At 31.7% G+C, this 20,384-nt stretch overlaps 1 protein-coding gene across 3 annotated transcripts in view; it reads right to left on the reverse strand.

Moving 5' to 3' along the window:
* Window positions 1-1,299: 1,299 nt before the first annotated feature.
* Window positions 1,300-20,384, reverse strand: part of LOC127703282 (integrator complex subunit 8-like) — a 55,694-nt gene continuing 36,609 nt past the window's right edge. For all 3 annotated transcript variants that reach the window (XM_052207802.1, XM_052207801.1, XM_052207803.1), the window contains 10 exons: window positions 15,751-15,835; window positions 14,717-14,844; window positions 14,025-14,084; window positions 12,952-13,013; window positions 11,984-12,102; window positions 11,475-11,578; window positions 6,728-6,778; window positions 5,801-5,939; window positions 5,068-5,111; window positions 1,300-3,303 (listed from right to left, as the gene is read on the reverse strand). In XM_052207802.1, coding sequence (XP_052063762.1) covers window positions 3,187-3,303; window positions 5,068-5,111; window positions 5,801-5,939; window positions 6,728-6,778; window positions 11,475-11,578; window positions 11,984-12,102; window positions 12,952-13,013; window positions 14,025-14,084; window positions 14,717-14,844; window positions 15,751-15,835 — 909 coding nt within the window. In that variant the 3' untranslated portion in view covers window positions 1,300-3,186. The remainder of the gene's footprint in view (window positions 3,304-5,067; window positions 5,112-5,800; window positions 5,940-6,727; window positions 6,779-11,474; window positions 11,579-11,983; window positions 12,103-12,951; window positions 13,014-14,024; window positions 14,085-14,716; window positions 14,845-15,750; window positions 15,836-20,384) is intronic.

A 20,384-nucleotide genomic window follows, 5' to 3' on the forward strand; every position in this document is an offset into this window, starting at 1 on the left:
TTTAAAGTAACCAACCTAAACACAAACTTCAACTTATAAAATATGCAAAAGTTGTAAAGCCAATGAACCAAGATGATAGGGTAGGGCCATGTAATCTCCATGGAAATGAGATTTGAAACTTCTAATCTTATACAACTGTATCCCAACTATCATTGACTATCATATCATAGTGTAAACTATGCAAATTATTCAGTCAATAGATAATGACTGAGGGGGAGGAGCCAAATTATCCTAAAGAAAATGAGATGTGCCAAAGCACCTACCAATAATGGTTCCCCTTAAACTGACCTAATCACAAACTAATACATGTCAGCTAAGGAAAATTTTCAAAGTAGATAGACCTTGACTGAAGGGAGTGGCCAATAAATCTCTATCGAAATGAGATGTGCCAATGATAATAAAAACTGCATACCAAATATCATGGACCTACCACTAGTGGTTCCCAATAAACTGACCTTTTTTGTTAATATGTCTTTTGATTGAGTTAAGCCATTTCAATTGATATTTTATAGTGTGTCTTTCCATGTTGTGATGTTATACTATTGTTTCAGGTAGGGTGAATGTTGGTGCCTATTTAAACATTTAAACCCCGCTGCATTTGTTTGCACCTGTCCAAAGTCAGAAACCTGATGTTCAGTGGTTGTAGTTTGTTGATGTGATTCATAAGTGTTCCTCGTTTCTTGTTTTTTATATAGATTAGACCGTTGGTTTTCCTGTTTGAATGGTTTTACACGTTATTTTTGGGACCCTTTATATCTTGCTGTTTGGTGTGAGCCAAGGCTCCGTGTTGAAGGCCATACTTTGACCTATAATGGTTTACTTTTACAATTTGTAACTTGGATGGATAGTTGTCTCATTGGCACTCATACCTCATCTTCTTATATCTATCTACTAATCACAAAGTAATACATTGGTGATGAAGCTGCAGATGCACCGCCAGAAACATCACCCCCTAAATCTTGCTTTTTCTTCGAAGCAAGACAAAAATGGGTCAAAGTCTCAAATGGTCAGGTTGCAATTTACCTGGTAAGTGACTAAATTTTGGTGAAAAATGACCAAGTTCCAAAGTCTGTGGAAAATGAGAAAAAATTCCTCAAAAAGTTCCACAAAAGCAGGAGCACAACTTCAACAAATCTGCAATCTTCCTGTGAAGTTTCATGGATCTGGGTTGGAAACTCTAGGAGGAGTCGATTTCACAAATTCAGTTATGGATATGGATAATAAAAAAAAAAAATGGAGATTATCTGAATAGGCTAAATTTAGCACAATAGTAATGACAAAATTAACAAGACAGTAAAATAGAGTAACCTTTCATATATTTAATATAGAAAAATAATATGTAAATAGTACATAAACAACTTTGTTAAACTGTTTCCATTAGAAAATAATATTTATTAACATAAAATATCAGCACATCAGTGGTAAAAGTCATAACAGAGTGATACTGCTAATATTCTTAATCAAAATTCAATCTGATACTATAAATACTTTCAAAACAAAGTTCTGTGCAATATCTGTATATGTAACAAAGATGAAACTGACTGACAGTGATATTACCCATGACATTTCCATGTGTGACTTTGAGCCATGACAAAAAGACTGACAGTGATGTTACCGACTACATTTCCATGTGTGACTTTGAGCCATGACAAAAAGACTGACAGTGATGTTACCCACTATATTTCCATGTGTGACTTTGAGCCATGACAAAAAGACTGACAGTGATGTTACCCATGACATTTCCATGTGTGACTCGGATCGATGACAAAAAGACAGACAGTGATGTTACCCACTATATTTCCATGTTTGACTTAGAGCCAAAAACCTAACTAGAAGTAAAAAAAATACTAGATCACCAATATAATAAACCTCTAACACTATGTTGAAAAAAAAACAAATAAAATTTACACAATATTTTGATTTCTGATCGAGATTCTATCTAGGGACACTTTAAATTCCCTTTAAAGAAAGTGACCTGGACTCTTTTCCATAGTAATAAGTGCATTCATAATTTGTTTAATGATTATTGTACAACTTAATTACAACAGACTTCACACAAACATTTACCATTCTCTGGCAGTTGTACAAAATATGAAATGATCATGCACCTGTCTCTATCTTAAAATTAGTTATCCAGGCATGCAAATGAAAATGAAGGTACAAATGAGTTTATTGATACTAACACAACATAATGAAATATCTATTGATAATGAAAAGTGTGTATTAAACATAATAATTTTTGATCTTACAAAATAGGTATTTACACAATTACCACTCAATTGTCTAGAAAAAGCTAGTTATTATCAAGAGAACAAAACCTGTATCCACTACTGATACTGTGAATTCGTTAATATTCGTGGGATATCAATTTTCGTGAATTTTGTGGGTATAGATATATCACAAAGTGCCATTATCTATAGGATTGTATGGCGACTTTAGCAATACCATGAAATCAAATATCCACGTAAATACAATTTTTCCACAATCCATGAAAATTGGTATCCAAGAAAATAAATGAATCCACAGTAGCTAATTTAAAAAAAAATATATATATATTTGCAAAAGGTAGGAAGTAAAAATTTTGCTAATATATAGGAAGTACAGGACACATTTATAACCATATAAATACTATTATTTCAATTTACGCTAAATTAAATGAAAGATGACAATGAAATGTTCAAACTGTTGGCTTCATACACATCGAAATACAATACAGATCAATGTGACCACCATTACATAAGTTATACTTCATAACACAAAACATGGTAACAGAAATTCAAATTGCACATTTCAAATGTAATAACTTAATGCATATATGTTGTGAATTGACCTTGGCCATGTTACTGCTGTGCATAAGAAGGTGCTTCTATTCACGAGACAAATAACGTCAGAATATTCTATTTACCTTCTTGATTTTATGCTGAAATAAATGATCCTGCTACGTTTATCCATGAAGTTTTGCTTTTGTCAGTTTGAAAACATGAATTCAAACACAACTCAAAGTAGTGCATAAGCTTACTGATATTGTGACAGGGCGTAATGCCAACTGGATAGGCACGGTAAAAACAATGTGTGACATATTTTGTTGGTTTAAATAATCAAAAACATAATCAGTTTTAGCTGGTCAGCACTTTTCCTTGTTAAATTAAGCACTAATAATATTGCAGATTTTAGGTGTCAATAATATCACAGGTACTGTTTTGCAAGTGCTCTTAAGAATTTTCTTTTTCTAATCTGTAAAGCTCTCTGTATGATATCATCAGGATTGTTGCTGTTCAGGTCTAACTGGCTCAACGCTTTCATCTGAAAAATACAAAATTCATAAGAATTTATAAAAAATATGTAAAGTTTCTTGCTGTTTCATTTATCCTATTTAATATGCATGGGAGTAATTTATATAATGACCTATATAATGTGAAAACACACATTATTGTTTTGTTGGTGGAGAAACTGTTTCAGCTGCTAACATTAACAAAGGCTAGTGACTTATAAACTCTATCGTCTACCTATATATAGCTCATAAAAGACAGTGAAGACTCAGAACAGTAGTTTATACCAAAAGGTGCAAAGCCACCATGAAAGAAGTTATCTCATGCAATAATAAGTCTGTGAAGGAAAATTTGAGAAAACTATTGAAATTCTAGATGACTTTACAGAATGAATACTCATGGATGACAACATGTTAGTTTTTAATTTAAAGGATCTTTGTGAAACATTACAACTCAATGTAAAAAGCACAAAATGTTTTTTTTTTTAATAACCTAATCCAAAATAGCAAAATGCTAACTTGATCTATAACTTGTCACTGTGTAAACTATATAACAAATATCAAGTCAATGTCTTCAAGCATGACAAAAAAAAGTGTGAAAAACTGATTATTTGAGTAAATTTCTAAGTTCAAGGACCATAACTCTGCATTTTTGCACCTGTCCCAAGTCAGGAGCCTCTAGCCTTTGTCAGTCTTGTATTATTTTTAATTTTAGTTTCTTGTGTACAATTTGGAGTTTAGTATGGCGTTCATTATCACTGAACTAGTATATATATTTGTTTAGGGGCCAGCTGAAGGACGCCTCCAGGTGCGGGAATTTCTCGCTGCATTGAAGACCTGTTGGTGACCTTCTGCTGTTGTCTGTTCTATGGTCGGGTTGTTGTCTCTTTGACACATTCCCCATTTCCATTCTCAATTTTACAAAATCATCAGACCGGAACAAAATTCAAACTTGATCTGTAACTTGTCAAGATAAAACTTTATACCAATTATTAAACCTATATCTCAATCGTGCTTTGTAAACATACATGGATTTTAGGTATCCATCTCTGATCAGTGTTTTACCAATGTCAAGTCAACATCCGGTATAAGAAAATGTGCCTTGTAAACGAAGGAAAAGTTTTTGACAACGTAATTTTGCACAAATAAAGGTTCTAAGGCAGATTCTAGTACGCTAATGTTGCAAACTACGAATGATGCACTGTCAATTTAACAGTTTACGTCAGTACATTAAATTTGTATCAAAAGTCAAGTTTAATATAATTTTTATGTCAATCATTATTTATATGATGCCCAACTGATTATCATGACTGCCTTTTTTTACTTAGTCTTAAGGGATCAAAATCGGGATAAGACAAAAAATGTCCGGCTGGCACAAATATTTTTTGGAAGCCCTGCACTAAAGACACATGAAAAACTATATATTACTAATTCCTAAGAATCAGCTATATAAAATTTGATGAAAACTTTACAAAAATAGTTGAAGAATTAAAAAGTAGTTAAACAACATTGATTTTTTTATTTATTAGGATGCATACCTCCACACTAAAACATATCTTCTTACAATTTGAGATGATCCTTCTTTTTAATTTTACCTTGATGGAGAACCTGGTGAAATTGACACATATTTAAAAATAGTCAAGTGGGCTATAATCACCAATTTTCATTAATAAAAACGTACACCATAAAACTCTTTACAGTTTCATTCAATGCATAGAACTTGAGTTTCCCTACCGGGTAAACTTTTTCAACTTATTTATTGTAATATGAGCATGCTATTAATAGAATAGATAACTTACAGCTGTCTGTCTTTTATCCATTTCTCCTCGCCTTGTATGTAAATCTAAATATAATTAAGGAGCTATAACAAAACATTTAAAATATGACAATAGAATTCATAATAACCCTCTGGTACATTGACGACTAACAAACCTATTCCTTCTTCTTTCATAACTTTATCTTGAATTCTTCATGTAGTAATTTTGTATACAATTATCCAGGCAGGGGTCTATAGCTTATTTTCTTTAATTATTGTTATAGAATATTGGAACATGAGTTAAACAATACCAAGACATAATCATCAACCATCCATCAAAAAAGGCAGATAAGACAATGATCTAAAGAAAAGAAAATTTCCATACAGAACAGAGAAAAATGAAGATTGAGAATCATAAATCTAAAAATTCTCAAATTTGTGGATAATACTTTGTTGCACATTTTTTTGCAAATTGATTTATAGTTAAACACAGTTATATCATCCATCATGATACATATTAAATGTCTTGAAAATGCATGAAATAACTGCCACTGGGCGTCAAGCAAGCAAAAATCAATCAATGAAACCTATCTTAACTGAACCATGCATAAACTCATCTAAAATAAACTCTTGCATGAGGATATTCAAAAAATATTTTTAAGTTAGTTAGTCTATGTTAACAGCTTTCTAAATTCATTAAAAGCTTCTGTCAGAAATGCATTTCCTTCACATATTTACAAACTGCATTTGGTCAATAGTATTTTATAGAAGGATACGGACTAGAAACTCTAATATACTGATATCCCAAATACAGGAATAATATGAGTCCATGGCATCGTATGAGTTCCTTTCCTGTAAAGCTTTAAAGGCTGTAGTATAGTCTACTTCATCTGTAAACTGACATAATACTGCTACCTGAAAAAGAATATTCAAATTTGTCTGAAATTGTCAGTAACTTTATTTTTTTGAGTAACATATGTTTTACAGTGACCTACAGAAGTTTGGAATACTGTAAATTCAGGAATTATTGCGAGGTTTTTATTAATGCGAATAATGTGACTTGGTGATTATTGCAATAATATGAACTCGCATTCTGATATCTGATACAGATATTTGTATGCAAATTTTCCTGAAATCGCAATAATTAATCTTGCATTTAAGTCCATTCTTCAAAAATCGCAATAATAAATGTGCACAATAATTTCTGAATTTACAGTATATAAGGTCCATGGTAAAAAATGTATGTGTGTTTATGTCAAGGCATCCAATTGAATTTTTTTCACTTACCAAATACATTTCTCTACAACTACGATATGTCACTATTTAATAAATTTATCTTAATGATTACTGTTTTGTGCGATGACATGTTGAAATCTTTTAAAACAGGTTTTCATGTTTTTAAAAAAAAAATTTCATTAAAATAATTCAAAAAAGCTGGTTCTTCAAAATAAGTTCACGTTTAAATCTCTATATTTCATTAGAAATTACATCCACTTTTCCATCATATTACTTCAAAAAGGCTTGAGTTACACAACACCACTATTTTGGAAACTATATTTACTCATTGTTAAAGGCTATATTGTGACATATTGTTGCTAATTTCTACTTCATTTGGTCTCTGGTGGAGAGTTGTCTCATTGGCAATCATACCGCATCTTCTTATTTCTATATTTTTTCTAAATCTTTATCTGGCAGTAACAAACCTGTGTATGGCACTGTAGATACAAACAACACTTGATCATTCTTTTGTATACCTAAAAAAACAACCAGACATTTACATACTGTAATATATATTTTTTAAGCTAAAAGGGACCTGTAAATTTGTTTTCTTCAAAACTTCAAATAACTTACAAAAATATTACCAACACAATATTTAAAAGAGTCAGCAGTTATATTTTAATGGAGGAAACGTGATCAAAAGAAATGCTTTGAATAGCATCTAACTAATAAAATGTAGATATTTTATAAATAACATCTATATTTTTTCAACATTAAATGAAGGCACATCCTGTAGTGGCAAAAAGGTACATTTTCTCATACCTTATGTTGACTTTACAATGGTAAAACACGGACCAGAGACGGATACGAAAAAATCTGTGTACGCTTAAAAAGCACAATCGAGTTTAAGTAGCTCCTTCCAACGTTATTTCTTCAAGAAAATACTTGAAATGAACGTTAGATAAAGGTATCAATGATAATTTTAGTATTTTTGAAGAATTTGGATGCATAATTAAAGGGAAATCACACTATTGTTTATACGCATTGCTCTCGGCGCCGCTATAGTGTCGTGACCGTATTATGACGTCGCCGTTTCGAGTCCGTCGTAAAGGTTGCTAGTTTCTAAAATGGCGGCCCGCTCAAAGGGACGTTCACTAAAGCAAGAGAAAGCAAATGACGTTTTGATTTAAGTGCAAAAAATGAAATTGCTACTCGAAACGGACAAAATGTATGGCAAAAAAATAGCCGAAAGTGGTATTGATATGGTCTTGAATTACCTTACGATTGGGTTTAATTCAAATGAGTTACTCTCTTTAAACAAAGATACTATTATTATTATTATTAATATTATTGAGTTAGTATTTACATACAATACCATTTATACAATTATTTTTCTTAAAGGTTTATTAATTTCACCGGTGAAATTAATAAACCTTTAAGAAAAATAATTGTATAAATGGTATTGTATGTATATCAAACACTACGCCTAGTTATTTTTTTACTATTGATGACCGGTACTGCCTACAACAACAACAAAAAATCCACACTGTATATTTGGCTTTACAAGACTCCAACAAGAGAAATATTTAACACACACACATGTATTTATGTAGAGTAACATGTCTTTCAGAGTGCTAATCTGTAACCATCACAATAAGGTCCGTCTTGTGAAAGAGTATTCATCTCATATAGAAAAAAAAATTGTGCTGATATTCATGTAATATTTGCCACTGAAAGTTTTGCAAAAATCAAGAAAAAAACGAAAACAAAAACAAAACAAAAACTAGTAGTTCAGATGTAGGTTCGTGTTCAGATCACTCAATGTGATCACTTGCATGTCAACAAACAGTGATATAGGGAGATTGTCAGATTCCGATCATGACTGTAAAGGACAACCATTTGTTTAATACAAAGGTAGCTGATTTACTCTTGATACCTTGGTTCTTTAAAAAAAAAATGACCAACATGATATAGCAGAGTGCTGAAAGTGGCACACACAATCAATCAGTTATTTTCAAATTACCTATCATTAATCAGTTTTGGCAAAAAAAAGTATATAGGCTATACCATACTGAAACATAAATGTGATAAAAGAATATACAATTCAAGAAAGAGAGGTGCACCAACAGAAAATAGAAACTGCAATCTTTCCTTTGATTTCATCTAATCTCAGATCTCAAAATTTTAACTCTTACCAGAATTTATTCTATCTTACAGTATAAGTCGGAAGTTTCTAAGTGGAACTCGAGCTTTAACTAGAACTCTTACTCGAATTAACATTCGAACTAAAAATAAAACTGGAACTTTAACTCTAAATTATCTGGAACTCGAACTCTTATTCTACATCAAAGGTTATCCACACTCTCATTTGTCATCTGATAAAAAAATTTGTAAGGGTTCCACGGAACCCAGTGTCTCGCCTACTTTTGCTGTTAATCGCAGGCTCAACAAAAATGAGGAAAAAAATCAATAAAAATATTCATCTCGATACTATCTTTTGATTGTAAGAAGCTTCTGTCCAAGTTTGGTATAAATCTATGATAGTTTATGGATCTAATAAATGTTTTAAAAACTTTAACTGCATACTGTATGTAATGTTAACTGGAAGAAAAACTAAGTCCATTTATAAGTAAAATACGGATAAACAGGTACAAGCTTTTGATCATAAACAAGCTTCTGTTCAAGTTTGGTACATATCCAGGATAGTTTAAGAAAGTTATTGAAATCTTAAAAACTTTAACCACAGAGTGAATGTATTGTTTCCTTGCAGAAAAACTAAGTCAATTTATAAGTAAAATACGGAAAAAGTAGATTTTTTTTTTACAAAATTTACGTCTGGATACTATCTTATGATCATAAACAAGCTTCTGACCAAGTTTGGTACAAATCCAGGATAGTTTAAGAAAGTTATTAAAAATTTAAAAACTCTAACCACAGAGTAAATGTATTGTTTCCTGGCAGAAAAACTAAGTCCATTTATAAGTCAAATATGGAAAAACAGGAATGTTATTTTTACAAAATTAACTTCTGGATACTATCTTATGATCATAAACAAGCTTCTGTCCAAATTTGGTAGAAATCCAGGATAGTTTAAGAAAGTTATTAAAACTTCAAAAACTTTAACCACAGACTGAATATTTGTGGACGCCGCCAGCTGCCCACAACGACGAAATGTAGGATCGCTATGTCTCGCTTTTTCGACTAAAGTCGAAGGCTCGACAAAAAACTAGAGTTAGATAAAATATATCAACATGTCCACAGAAACACGGATAGATGTAGCAGAACAAGAAAAAAAACTAGATCCGTTTATTACAAATTAAAAGATTTTTTTAAATACATATCAACTGGGAACATTATATGTTCCTGATATCAATATGGCGATGTGTATTTTATTGTCAATTAACTCTAAATTATCAGATGCATTGTATTTCTCATAACATACCAACGTTGAGCGATTAATCGAACGGTAATAGAATATACGTAATACATAAAGTTTTAATATGCAGGCGATGAACATAGAACATATTATGTACAATGAACATGAAACAATGTATGAAAAATGGGTGCGGGATGATATAACTCAGAAAAAAATTTGGTTTCCACAGTTCGAATAAATTATGAAGCGTTGTGTAATTACAGAACCAATTTTAAATTCCTACCGAAAATAGGTTTCTTTTAACGTGCTGAGTTTGTGGCATTTTTAACACGGCATTTCAGGTTTTATCTTCCCGGTGCGAATGGACAAGCTAGTGAAATTATGGTAACGAAATTATTCTGCCTGCAGTCTAAAAGGAACGTGTTACTTTTCAGCCCGGATACCCTTATCTGGAAGCCGAAAATTATTTCTATACTACGGCATGAGGCAAACATTCGTTTTCCCCATACAACAAATGCAATTAAAAAAATGAGATGACTTCAACTTTGAAAATTACTTTATAATAAACTGTTATTGTATCTATGTTTAACGACTCGATAGATTGATAAAGATATCAATGAATAATCAAAATACCTTAAAAAATGTTCAAGAATGATATTATATTTTGTAGTGAAAAGGTTTAATTCAACCCAAGCGTTGCAAGAAATGCTGTTATGCCAGCAACGTCGTTCTATAACGTTAAAAGTTTATAGTTCCCGCCAAAATTCAGTAATCAAAATTATTTCCGTTTTAGCGAATTTAAAACATCGGTGACCCCCCTTTTTTATTTATGCTTTTAAAATCTTCCCTGAAGTTGCAACTTTTGCAGAAGTTTGAAGGGAAAAACATTAGTAGATTTTTTTTATTTCAAGAAAAATCTATTAAAAATAGCAATTAAAAATGGCGGGAAATGTTCAAATGCCTTCAAAAATAAGGAAACCGAGACAAATAAATATTCATAAGGTACAATTTACATTTGACTGTTTTTGTTATTCCAGTTAAACATGGTTTTTCAATAAGTTTGTCTTTTTTAACAATTTAGAGCGGTATTTCTATATTTCGTTATAACGCGATTCTTTAAGTTTTGATGACGTCATATCTCGAAAACAACATCGGTGACCCCAATTTTTTTTTCGCCTAAAATATCTTACTAAGTATGATCTGTCTACATGCAAAATTTCAATGAATTATTATTAGTAGTATAAATAGTGTGATTTCCCTTTAAATCTCACAATTGCGCACATACGCATGCGTGTACTTTGTTCAAACATGGTCCTGACGATTTTTTCACTTAAAAAACCTTTATAACTACCTTTCAAAAATTTTCATCAAATCATATTTATATACATATTTTTGATAATTTAAATCTTTTTGATTAATCTAATTAGATGCAAACCGCTTTGAATTTTATAAAAATAACTTCAAGTAGACAGATCAATGTCTGGTACATATTTGTTTACCTGTTACCTGAACAGGTAAATGTCAACTGTCTGACAACTAATTAACCTTGATTGTAATGAGAGGGTATTAAAGTAGGATTTGTTTTGATAGTACTTATTCACCATGTCACTTTTATGACCGGAAATGTGGCTGTTTAAGGCAAAAGGTCGAGTCAAAAAGATCGCAAAAACTTCAATTTTTTTCTGAATTATGTTAAAATGGCAAACCTACTTTAAATTTCCGTTTCAGGTTTGGCACAACAAGTCATATTTATAATTTATCGGTCATGTCCAGAAAATACGACCGTTTTGGAAGCCCTGTGTAGTGGTAGGTAATATTCCCAAGGAGTCACAAGTGATAACAGGAGTAGTACTAACTTGATCATCATATAGACTTTTAGGTACAGCTATAGAAAAGAAATCTGATGCTACAACTCCAGACTCCATGTAAAACTTCATGGCCGGTGAATACTGATTATTTGCTACAAAAAATAGTGTATATATTTTTTCATTATGAATTCAGATAATGACCTTTGAAAAACAAATACTCTTGTGTACCATTAAGATGAAGTTTCTATTTTTAGACAGATAATCAAAGAGGACAGATGGCAAAAAAAGAACACAAAATTTCCATACTGCTTTAAATTTCTGTATAATCATTCATATCTTCATAATTGATAAATGAATGCATTTTTTTTCTTCAGATTGATTGATTGATTGTTGCTTAATATACAATGGCAGTCAAAAAAGAATCTTTATAGTTAACAAAATAAGAACTAAGAGGAAACCCTGCTAAATAAGCATAGAATAATTTAATTCCTTTATCAAATATTTACAAATCACTATTTCATGGGAATGAAAAGGTTTTGCATACAAGCTTTACTCACCAAAATGAATATCTGCCTGTGTCCTTAGCCAAGAAGGCTGTGATGGGTTGGTGGCTAGTGCATGCTGCATCAGAATGGAAAGACTCTCTTCTATGGCTCTTACATTTAATGTATTGGGACTGAAATATATTGTAAAACAAATTTAACAATTGGAACAAATTCTTCAATGTGAGAGGTGTAAATTTGTTTTCCCTTTTTTATATAAATAAACTAACATGTTTTTTTTATCTTCCTCTAGATGTAATTTTATTTCTACGATCTTTGTTGTTACCCTAAAATCTGAAATGCTTAACAATAGCTGAAGCCCTCTTTCTTCCAGGTTAAAACTTCCTGATATAATATCAAAACATTCCATAAAAATTTTCCTAGAATTCCTAGGTCTGTCAAATGTACAGATACAATGAGTTACACATTAAAAAACAAAATCTAAATGTTCTTATATGAAATTAAACATCATAGAAAACAGTCCATAGTTCATTTAAATATGTTGGGGACAAGAAATTTTAGTTATTTTTTTTTTGTTATGAGTGTTGTCTAATAACTATTTTGATCTGAGCGTCACTGATGAGTCTTATGTAGACGAAAAGCGCGTCTGGCATATTAAATTATAATCCTGGTACCATTGATAACTATTGTCTAAAATAGGAACATAGTTATGACTGATTGATTGATTCTTTTAAAACATACACACAATAATTTTTCTGGTATATTCAAGACAAAAACAAGTTTACAGCAACAGTTCGAATATCAATGAGAACCAGGAATTTGCATACTTGATTTTGACAAGTCTCTTGATTATAAACAAACATTGGAGAGGATCATGAACTTTTGGATTCAAACAATCCTATACAGACACACCTTTCAATATTTTTTTTTCAATAATGTGGCATGATTCTCCAAGCATGGAATTTTGAAAGAATAACTATTATAAATAGAGATAACAAAAAATATGATGCATATTTACTTACTTGTTGACAACAGTGGGCCAAAACTGTACATATTCACTGTAGATTTCACAAGAAATGTCATCCTAAATATTGTATACAAAGAAATTATATCATTTAAAATTTTTAACATCTTATATTAATTTTAAAGTTACTGAGTAAAATTGAGGCCAACAAAATGTGCATACAAACTTTGATTTAGAAAGTAATGCTTATGTCATGATAAAATTTGACTGATGCCACAAATATTATACATGTACTCATAAAAAAATACATTTTGGCCTTATTCTACCATGTTTTATTCAAACTTAAAATAGTTTGGTGATCTGACCTGCTCATACTTTAATAGGTCAGTCAGATTTTTGCTTACATTAAATATTAAGACATTTTTTTGTCAAATTTTATTACATTCTGAAGGGTACAAAAAGTTTTAAAATGTCTGTTGTTAAAGTTTGATGCCGGAAGGACACAATAACATCATACTGGTATATGCAAAAGACTACTTTGAGATGAAGAACAGCAATAAAAGCACTGTTCCTTTGCTTTTTGTGTTTTTTGCTGTGCATGTACTGATTTTGTGTCATGGATGGATCCCCATATCCTTTGTTTTTCTATTAGATCAACGATTCATGGAATTTTTTATATATGTAACACAATAAGAGTGTTGACCATACAAGAAATAGGTTTAACAACTCATGAGAATTGGATATCGTTTGATACCAACTCTCGTTATTTAATTCAAATAGTAATGATAAACACACCGAAGGCTCATTTATCATTATATTGAAATTAAATAACTTGAGTTGATATCAAACGATATCCAATTCTCACCCGGTATGAAACCTATAATTATCATTTTCATTAAAAAAAATAATAAAATAATAAGAATTTACAGTAATTTCAAATGAAATAACCCTTTAATTCACTGATCTAGATTTGTGTTCAAAGTTGTAAAATTTTAATAAATAAAATGTGATGCTTTTTTTTAAAAGTTTTTCTGCAACAAATTCTGCAAACATTTTCCCTGGTTTAAAAAAAAATGATATCTTAAGCAGGTGACCTTAACATTTTGGCAGTTATTACATATATATACATACCCTGAGTAGATTGTAGTACTTTGTGAAACAGGAAATTAATACAGATATACACGAAGGATCCTGAAAAACATGAACATTTTGCTTTAAGATATCTATATTAATTCTACAAAAGGTAAATATGCATATTTATCTTACATTTAAGCTCTTCTTCTGCCAAGCTCTTAAAATACTTGATAAATATTAGATGCAAGGATAAAGCTCTTTGGATCAGACAAGCTCCAATGTCATTTTAGATTTTGACCTTTTTTTGTGAAAGCATTATTAAAATTGTACAAATGACACTAAAATTTGGAATATCCATTGTAATGGATAATTGTAACCTTCACCTCCATCAGCCATTTTGTAAAATTCAATAGGGATGGTTCCTGCAAACAAAATAAAACATATCTGAACTGTGTATGGTAAATATAGAAACAACTAAAGATTTTGGATGTTTATCTATTTTTCTAACTTCTGATATCCACAGCAGTAATCTAAAATGTCTTTCCGTAGTACTATCCATGTTTTAAATAAGCTGCAGAAGGATTTCTGTCTGGTGCACTGTCTGACACATGACCTACATTGAACTTAGTGAGAAGTATTTGGAAAGTTTTCTGACAAGATAGCTATAGTTGAATATCTAATATCTAAACAGACACTACTCACCTTAAACTTATTGAGGAATATTTGCTCTGTGTTATGTAACTACCTACCTTGAACTTTGTGAGAAATGTTTGGAAAGCTTCCACAGACATGATAGCTATCGTTGGATCTCTATGTATTGCACTGTGACGACCACTACTACTAATTCTCTGACTTCCTATTGTGTAAATATTCCTCACTGAAATAGAAGAGTAATAGTACAAGTACCTAGACAGGAATGTAACAGCCATTATCAACTTATCAGCTTTATTTTTATGAACAAAGTTAAAAAGGTTGTATTTTCCTGTATTTGTAAGTGAACTTTGACTTTGGAATTTGATACATTATCTTTTCTTACTGTTGTTCAATAATTGAGTCAATATGTGCAATTCATTTCAGGTAGGAGACAATGGTAGCCTTTTCTTCCATTACTCTGCCTATATTGTATACTTGGATATGTATCACAGTATGATGGCTCTTTTTGAAGCCAAGACATTTTCACAAATGTGGTTAAAAATTCAGGGTAAAAAGTGAGATTAAATTTTTCACAAATTAAGAAACTCCTAAAGGCCCCATGTGATTCAACTTCAGAAAGAAAAAAATTCCCTATTTTCACACATTAAAGTTCTCTGGAAATTCAGTTTTTTACAAACATTTATTATCTCCAAAGTTTTAACATCTTTATTGTACAGTCTTCTGCTCTTGAATAAAGCACTAATAGTTAAGCTCAGTCAATTACAAAAAAAAACACATCATGTCCAACATCATTGCATAGAGGTTATTTTACTTCCATTAATAGTTGTATTCCTAATTTTGAGGCATATCAGGGATGTTGACCACATTGCATAGGCCTTGGAAACATAGATAGCAGGGTATGGCAATCTTAATATTCAAGTCAGAAAAGTTTGTTTTTTTTAATAAAAAGCAGTTCAAAGATTATTTTTGTCGACACATACGCTGTATATTTTAGGCCTTAAAATCAATAGAGATAAAACCCCTCTATTTCCTATTGAGTCATTAATCTAACTATAATGCGATGCGATAATAACCATAAACCCCTAATTTGCTATTTTAGCTAGAAATGGTGGCCACATTGTTAAATTACCTGTGTCCCATATTTCTCTGGAAAGTTTTCGAACAGATTTAACAGATGGTAATTCTTTCAACATACAGGCTACCTGTCTACAAAACTACAATAGAAAAGAAACATTGCTACATGTTATTCATTTTCTTAATATTTGTTTTACTGTAAAAGTATTTTGGTCAAAGACATATGCTATATTTAGAAAACTTTTACTCTCCCATTACCAAATTCTGAATTTTCAAATCTTAAAATGCATATATTTTCTACAGGCAAAATAATATTATATAAAATAAAATGCTTCGCTGAGCACAGCCTGATACGACCGCAGAGGATGAACCCTGAACAGTTGGGGCAAGTTTGGACACAATATTCAAGCTTGATACTGTCTGAATTTGGATTGTGATCAAATTTTTTGACATAATACAGGTTTCTGACACAAAATAAATGTGGTCAAAGATCTTAAAAATTTGAAATGGGACATTTAATTTACCTAGAATGGTCTGATATCTAAAATTTAACAACATGGTTAGATTCAGCATATAAAAAAAACCCAAAAATTTAATTTTAGTTGAAATGAAACAAAGTTTGTAAGGGAGGTAACTCTAATGCAAAAAAAAAAACCCCAAACAAAGAATAACCAATTCTGAGTATAAAAATTTATTACCACCCAACCCTTTGATATACACTATTATAATATTATATGTATTTAAATCACAGTATTTGATGTTTCTAGAAACAGCTAAAAAATATTTCATACTAGAACTAGCAAACAAATAGCAAAAAGTACCAACATAAAGAAACAAAGCAAAAGTAATTGTCCATTAACCAGGAAACCCTTGTTTTTCCCCCTTTTTTGCCCCTAATTCCTAAACGGTTTGAAACCCTTGTTTTTCCCCCTTTTTTGCCCCTAATTCCTAAACGGTTTGAGCCATAATCACCAAACCCAATTTGTACCATCCCTTTGTGGTATGGAAACTTGTGGTATAATTTCAGACAATTCCATATACTGTTTTAGAAGTTATTATCTGGAAACTAGAAAAATGCTTATTTGGGCCCTTTTTTGGCCCCTAATTCCTAAACTGTTGGGACCATAACCCCCAAAATCGATCCAAACCTTCCTTTTGTGGTCATAAACCTTGTGTTTAAATTTCATAGATTTATACTAAAGTTATTGTCGGGAAACCAAATGTCTTCGGACGACGATGACGACGTGATACCAATATACGACCGCAATAATTTTGCGGTCGTATAAAAATCTGGTTTCTGCATCACAATGACCACTCAATCTGCACTTTTCTTGTTTTTTTTCAAATTTCCAGATGAAAAACAGCAATTAAAGCAGTATTTATCTCAGTGTTCTCCCCAGGCCGTTTTAACGCTGCGGTATTCAGTGCTATCGCATTTCAGCGCGTGGCAATTGGGCAGACCGGAGCGCTATCCAATCAAATATCAGCGCTATTGTTTTTCAAATTTTCAAATTTCCGGTATTTAGCTGTACAATTTTGGTCACGTGATCAACTGGTTGATTTGTCGGAGATCGATTATTCACCAATCTAAGTCTAATATGGGAGGGATCAGTTCAATGAAAGAACAAAATGGCGTCATTGGCAGATCTCGAACTGTCAAAAAGTTTAAAGACCTATTTATTTCCCCCGAGTTTTTCACCTTAAGGAATAATAAAATGCTCCGCAGGGCGCAGCTTGATACGACCGCAGAGGTCGAACCCTGAACAGTTGGGGCAAGTATGGACACAACATTCAAGCTTGATACAGCTTTGCATTTGGATTGTGATTAAATATTTGACACAGCATAGGTTTCTAACACAGAATGAATGTGGTCTAAGAACTTAAAAATTTTAAATTGGACATTCACCTATTATGGTCCAATATCCAAAATCTAAATACATGGTTAGATTCAGCATATCAAAGAACCCCAAGAATTCAATTTTTGATGAAATCAAACAAAGTTGATAACTGGGCCCAAAAATCAAAAATCTAAATACATGGTTAGATTCAGCATATCAAAGAACCCCATATATTCAATTTTTGTTGAAATCAAACAAAGTTTAATTTTGGACCCCGATTTGGACCAACTTGAAAACTGGGCCCATAATCAAAAATCTAAATACATGTTTAGATTCAGCATATCAAAGAGCCCTAAGAATTCAATTTTTGTTAAAATCAAACTAAGTTTAATTTTGGACCCTTTGGACCTTAATGTTGACCAATTTGAAAACGGAACCAAAAATTAAGAATCTAAATACACGGTTAGATTCGGCATATCAAAGAACCCCAATAATTCAATTTTTGATGAAATCAAACAAAGTTTAATTTTGGACCCTTTGGACCTCAATGTGGACCAATTTAAAAACGGGGCCCAAAATCCAAAAACTAAATACACGGTTAGATTCAGCATATTAAAGAACCCCAAGGATTCAAGAATAAAACCCCATTGAAATTGGTCAAGAAATAAGCAATTTATACGAAGTATCTTCTTTTGCACAATACTGTGCAATTAAATATTTCTTGCTATTGCGCAATACTGTACAATTGACAATTTCTTGCTATTGCGCAATATTGTGCTATTGGATATTTCTTGCTATTGCGCAATACTGTGCAATTGAAGATTTCTTGCTATTGTGCAATACTGTGCAATTGAAGATTTCTTGTTATTGTGTAATACTGTGCAATTGAAAATTTCTTGCTATTGCACAATACTTATTATATAATAATTTACACTTCCTGTTTGGTGTGTATCTCCTACCATATCATTATTATTTGCTTTTAAATATAAATCAGAAATAACCAACTTAAAATGGAAAATTTTAAAAGAAAAAAAAAGGAAAAAAAGAAAAAAAAGGAAAAAAAAAAAATCCCCCCCCAAATTTTTTTAACCCCCTTATGATTCATCACCCCCAAACTCAATCCCAGCCTTCCCTTTGTGGTATGGTACCTTGCAGTACAATTTCAGAGAGATCCATACACTTGAACACAAGTTATTGTCTGGAAACTAGAAAAATGTGTTTTTTGGCCCCTTTTTGGCCCCAAATTCCTAAGCGTTTAGGGCAATTACCCCCAAACTCAAACCCAGCTTTCCCTTTGAGATATGGAACCTTGAAGTACAATTTCAGAAAGATCCATACACTTACACACAAGTTATTGTCATGAAACTAGAAAAATGCTTGTTTTTTGCCCCTTTTTGGCCCCTTATTCCTAAAATATTGAGGCAGTTACCCCCATCATCAATCCCAGCCTTCCCTTTGTGGTATGGTACCTTGCAGTACAATTTCAGAGAGATCCATACACTTGAACACAAGTTATTGTCTGGAAACTAGAAAAATGTGTTTTTTGGCCCCTTTTTGGCCCCCAATTCCTAAACGTTTCGGCAATTACCCCCAAACTCAATTCCAGCTTTCCCTTTGTGATATGGAACCTTGTAGTACAATTTCAGAAAGATCCATACACTTACACACAAGTTATTGTCATGAAACTAGAAAAATGCTTGTTTTTTGCCCCTTTTTTGGCCCCTAATTCCTAAAATTTTGAGGCAATTACCCCCAAAATCAATCCCAGCATTCCTTTTGTGATATGGAACCTTGTGGTGCAATGTCAGAGAGATCCATACACTAACACACAAGTTATGTCTGGAAGTTACAAAAATGCTTATTTTTGGCCCCTAATTCCTTTACTGTTGGTACCATAAACCCCAAAATCAATCCCAACCTTCCTTTTGTGGTATTGAACCTTGTGGTAAAATTTCATAGAGATCCATTCACTTAAACTAAAGTTAGAGTGCGAAAACCAATGTGTCTTCGGACGACGCCAACGTCATACCAATATACGACCACAAAAATTGTTTTGCGGTCGTATAAAAAGGTGCATAAACTTCATGAAATAGATGGATAGTGCTCAATAAATCATTCCCAAAGTATTTAAGGAAAGGTTTACCCTTTCTCTGACAACGTGGTCTTCCTCTATTTTTTCAATCATTTACGATTATTTCATTACTGTTTAGTGGTTACAACTAAACTGGTGAACCTTCATGGCTTGAAGGAAGTATTCCCGTTGTCCAGGGATTCATTACAATCCCGTAATATACGATTTTTTGTCCTTGCATCGTTTTTTTTTCAAAATCGCATAAATAAATACAAATTATTGTGTTCTGCCATCCAATTATCAATAAATGTCAATTAAATGGGATTTTAAAATTAATATTAACAGGGGATTGCTTGAATATGAAATGGCATTTAATGATAAGTAAATGATAAGTAAAAGCATCCATTTGGTCAAAGTGTAAACAGGAAGTGAAAGTTGTAGAAGGGAGACAATTTAGGCGGGAAAAGTACTAAAAGAAGTACTGTCAAATCTTGTCAAATAATTTTGGTGGCAATAATTCAAACATTTGTAAAGTTATCAAACACAACCTTTAAAATTGGTATTTTTGTTTGAATTGGCAAATATAATTTTTCATTCTAACCTAACTTAAATAATAAACAAACATCATTAAACAAAAATGAGATTTCTACATACATGTGATTCTTCCGGCGGGAGTCAAAATCTCCCGCATTTCAGACCCTCTTCCGTCCCTCCCGTTAAAATTTGAAATCTTCCGCTTTTTGAAAATGTCAACCTCGTAAAATTTTCATTAGACATTTT

This window comes from Mytilus californianus, unplaced genomic scaffold, assembly GCF_021869535.1.
Source record: "Mytilus californianus isolate M0D057914Y unplaced genomic scaffold, xbMytCali1.0.p SCAF_5, whole genome shotgun sequence".
Taxonomy (NCBI): Eukaryota; Metazoa; Mollusca; class Bivalvia; order Mytilida; family Mytilidae; genus Mytilus; species Mytilus californianus.